A 4,444-nucleotide genomic window follows, 5' to 3' on the forward strand; every position below is an offset into this window, starting at 1 on the left:
ACAGAAGTGAACACTTTTATGTTGTTTCAATGTATAATATTGTATTTATTTTCCCGATCATCTGACTATAGCGTTTTTGATATTGAAAACAAACTTCAACTTTCGACAATTTTTCCCGTTAGTTGTTAATTTAATTGGTTAGCCAGGTTCGAATTTCGTTCTTTCATTACAGAAGTCGTGTCACATTTTATGAAGCACTGGTCATTCCCGCATCACACTGGCATAACGTTGAGGTATTAGAGCACGTATTGACTTTTTGCTTCGAATTGGGAGGAGAATTTGGGAAGTGCGAACACAACTCTCGTCCGCTGTTCTGTCGAGGCTATATATATATATATATATATGTACGTGTGTGTGTGTGTGTGTGTGTGCAAGAGACAGAAAAAGAGACAGAGAAAGGAGAGAGAGAGAGAGAGAGAGAGAGAGAGAGAGAGAGAGAAAGAAAGAGAGTAGCCCTGAGCCCCTCCTCTAGCTCTGTCCGTATGCTCTGCGCAGATCCTACGCTTGAGTTTATATTAGCACAGCGCTCCCTTCTAAGACCAGTACACGCGTTGAGGCTTCGCTCAGCTTCACGGGCATCGTTACAGCCTCGAAATTGTAGCTGACGCAACGTGAACCGTAGGTAGCGGGGAAAAAGCGAACGCGAAATATCTTTCTGAAGTAGCGATCTGTTTCGAAGAATGTATAACATATTTTCTACGTAATAACTAATGATAACCTTCTTGAAATGTCATGCGTTTCAGTGCGCTATCAAATAATCAACTGAAGTAATAGGATGGTTAGTTGACATTGTTAAGTTTTCGGCGGTGATGCGGAATCATGACAATGATTGTACGTGACAGAGAAGTTACAACAACACTATCACGTTCTTCATTTTTGTGGAAAGTGTGGTGGACAAAGTGGTGGTTAGTGATTGGAGTGACTACTCTAGCAATAGTGCGAGTGACAGAGTCAGTGGGCAAGTATGGTTCCGAAGACGTGTGTCCCGAATTCTGTATATGCAAGACTGCTGAAGAACTCATAGCGCATCGAAGAGCAAAGTCTGTCACATGCATTGGGACAAATGCATCTGAATTTCCCAGCAATCTGACTACAAGTGTGGAAATTCTTCGTTTTCCCAACAACAGTATCCGTCGCGTCGATTTCTTTTCGTTAAAAAGGGTACCCTCTCTTCTTTATCTTGATCTCAGTGCTAACGGAATCAACGAGTTAATAGGTTCCGGAAAAACTTTGCCGAAATTAAAACATTTAGACTTAAGCATTAATAACTTACACATTATTCAAGCATATGCCTTTCGAGATTTTCCAGAATTAGAAAGCCTAAATCTTTCCTGGAATGGTATTCATACAATTTTACCATCAGGCTTTGTTTTACCAAATCTAAAAATCATGGATCTTCGTAATAATAGACTCTCAGTACTCAAATCTCATTATTTTACAGACACTCCCAAACTAGAAGCTATATATTTATCTAACAATGTTCTCTCCAGAATCCCTGAATTTGTTTTCGGTAAAAACCTTCATACTTTAGACTTATCATATAACCATATCATGAAACTAGAATACAACGCCTTCGATGGAATCAATATCACTGGAGAACTGAATCTTGCCAGTAATGCACTCCGTCGTTTTCCAAACGGACCACTTAAAAGACTTGGCCGAGTTGAAAAACTCATTATGGACAGTAATTTGTTTCAAATGCTTACGCCTGGTTCTGTAGTTGGCCTTACGGTTCGTCGGCTAAGTATGTCTAACCAGAAAAGCCTTCAGCTAATTCATAAAGGCGTGTTTGTGAATTTGGAGGAGTTAGAGGAACTGTATATTAGAGCAAATCCCTTTCTTACTTATATAGACCCCGAAAGTGTGATGAACGCACCCAAATTACGTTTATTAGACATTTCAAGTAACAGTTTGTACACAATTGAAAGTGATCTTCTGAAACATGTGCCTAATTTAAAGGAACTGCGTGTGAGCAACAATAGTTTTACTTGTCACTGCAGTTTGAAGTGGGTCCAGGAGCTGATCTTCAAAGAAGAGAAAAATATTACCAACGCTACTGATCTGATTGAAGATTTAGATGTGTACGAAGAAGACAAGGAAAGTGCGACGGATGTGTATTGCTCGGAAAGAAATGGTACACATCGCCCAATTACTCACCTTGTGAATATGTCAAACACTTGCAGTCCATATATCATCCCCTTATTTCCGTTGTCGTATAACGATGTTCTCGGCAGTAATGTATCTTTTCATTGTCGTGCCCTAGGGTCGGCAGATATCAAGGTTCATTGGATTACAAACAATGAAGTTCGTTTATACAATAACAAATGTAAAGACAGATTTTGTGTGCGAGATCATACCCTTACGATTTATTACCTTCATCACGAAGACAGTGGGTCTTACACGTGTATGGCGAAAAATCAAAATGGTGTAGATTCTCGTGCTGTAAGTCTACGTGTAAGGGATATTAATGTGCAATTATTTCCGTTAACGGTGACATCCACTTTTGTGACTTTGTCGTGGAATATGTCAAATATGATTTCTAATAACTATATGTTGAAATATGAATCAACAGAAGAAGAAGAGGAACCAAGATCTGTACGCTTTTCTGTGGGTGTCAAAATGCATTCCTACACTGTACATGGCCTGAAACCCGGCGTCACATACTCATTTTCTTTATGTATGGAGAGAGAGGGATACACTATTGTGATGTGCACAATCACTGTAACAACAAAGGAAGAGAATTTCTTGTTAACACTAGGAATAGAGCGAAGTTACTTGAGTGTCATTTTAGTAAGTATCATGATAGGAATTGTACTTGCAAGCTGTGTTGGGTTTTGTGGTCTGAAGTGTTGGCGACAACGCTTAAAGCAACTTGAAGAATCTGAAATGCGAAAAAGTGATTCTTTATCAGGACGTTCCATTCTCCAATCATCTTCCACGCATTCTGACATGGCATTCATCACTTACATTAATTTAACAGATGATGCGATATTCGTCGAACAAACTGAAAGTAACTTCGGATACACATGACGGCATATGTAACTATTTTTCAAGATGTCAAACATTTATGGATAGTCAATAACTACCTAATTTTATTAGGATGTTAGTGAGGTTGGGAGTGAGTAATATTAACAACCATTCAGGAGTAATGTTGTCCATCGCCCCTAGACTTCAAGTGATTCTTCTATTGATGGTGATACCTCAACTACAAAGTTTAAGAGGTAATGTGATATATAATCATGTTAAAAAAAAAAAAAAAAAAACATTAAAGTGTCTTCAAGAGTGTCTCAAGAAACTCTAACAAGAAAGTCGAACTTAAAAGTATGTAATTTGGTTGCACTTTGGAAAGTTATCTGATTATTTACTTTAGAAAAAAATGGGAAATGAAATGAAATATTTCAGTTTAATGTTTAGGAAGAAATGAAACAAGTTCAAAAACTAGTTTTAAAGGATGGAAATTTGAGAAATATATAAAAATCCAGTTTTCTTAACTTTACTGTTTACAACAGATCATATAGGCACGATTTTTTTCTCTCATGGTACGAATAGATTTAACAATACAAAGTGCAGCTAAATAAGTTGGAGAGACTCATTACTTACACATATGAAACTTGAGTGCTAAAATATGCGTCAATTCAGACAGTGTACTTGTACAGATCCATTTGAATATCTGAATTTTGCTGTTAGCAAGTGTTGAATACGTTAGATGTAAAATCATATGAAATTCACTTCCATAAATAGTTAAACATATTTTGGTACAGCAAAACCGGAAAGTTTCTGAAGCCCGGAAAAATGCTGTAATAGTATGACATATATGGAAGTTACTAGTTTGTTTCTCGTTTATACGACATTGTAGAATCATATACTTTGAAATAGTACATTATGTAAATAATAATAATAATAATAATAATTAAAAAACGGATTAACATTTCGCAGACAAAATGTATCCAAACTAATGACCATAGGGAAACATATCAAACACCTTTGAACATTTTAATAAACATGAGAACTTAATATTTTCTTCCATCATTTTGCTTCTGCCTTCCAAATTAAATTAATTAGCACATATACACAAAATCACTTTATATCATATCTTTACGCATACAAAAATCGGATATTATAGTGTCAGATATACTTAGTTAGTCTTTATAGTTTTTAAAGAAAATCAGATGATATAAATTCCATTTTGCCAGCTTAACCGCGTAACGAACTTACATAACGGATCCTGCATTTGCGGGTGCCGTAAAAATCAATCCACCCAGCCGGACGGAACTTTACTGTGAGACGTTGCAAGGCCAGAACGTTGTTTTGCTCTCTTCTCCACAAAAGCTGTCGTGATCTGAAAGATAAATGCTGCTAGGATAACTGCCCAATTACAATCATCCATTTTCAGTTCAGATGTTCCGACGTGCATTTAATTGGCGGAAGAACAAAACTGCGTTTG

General features: G+C 36.8%; 1 protein-coding gene across 1 annotated transcript; it reads left to right on the forward strand.

Moving 5' to 3' along the window:
- The first annotated feature begins 556 nt into the window (after nt 1-556).
- On the forward strand, nt 557-4,014 carry LOC145687702 (leucine-rich repeat neuronal protein 1-like). Its single transcript, XM_081761157.1, has one exon. It carries the CDS (start codon nt 820-822, stop codon nt 3,028-3,030), a length of 2,211 nt encoding a protein of 736 aa, XP_081617283.1. The 5' UTR covers nt 557-819; the 3' UTR covers nt 3,031-4,014.
- The last annotated feature ends 430 nt before the right edge of the window (nt 4,015-4,444 follow it).

The sequence above is a fragment of the Thermobia domestica genome, chromosome 6, assembly GCF_964235325.1.
Source record: "Thermobia domestica chromosome 6, izTheDome1.hap1.1, whole genome shotgun sequence".
In the NCBI taxonomy this organism is placed as follows: domain Eukaryota; kingdom Metazoa; phylum Arthropoda; class Insecta; order Zygentoma; family Lepismatidae; genus Thermobia; species Thermobia domestica.

Excerpts from the sequence above, each read along its gene's own strand:
- LOC145687702 (XM_081761157.1), top strand. The coding sequence starts at position 820 with ATGACAATGATTGTACGTGACAGAGAAGTTACAACAACACTATCACGT.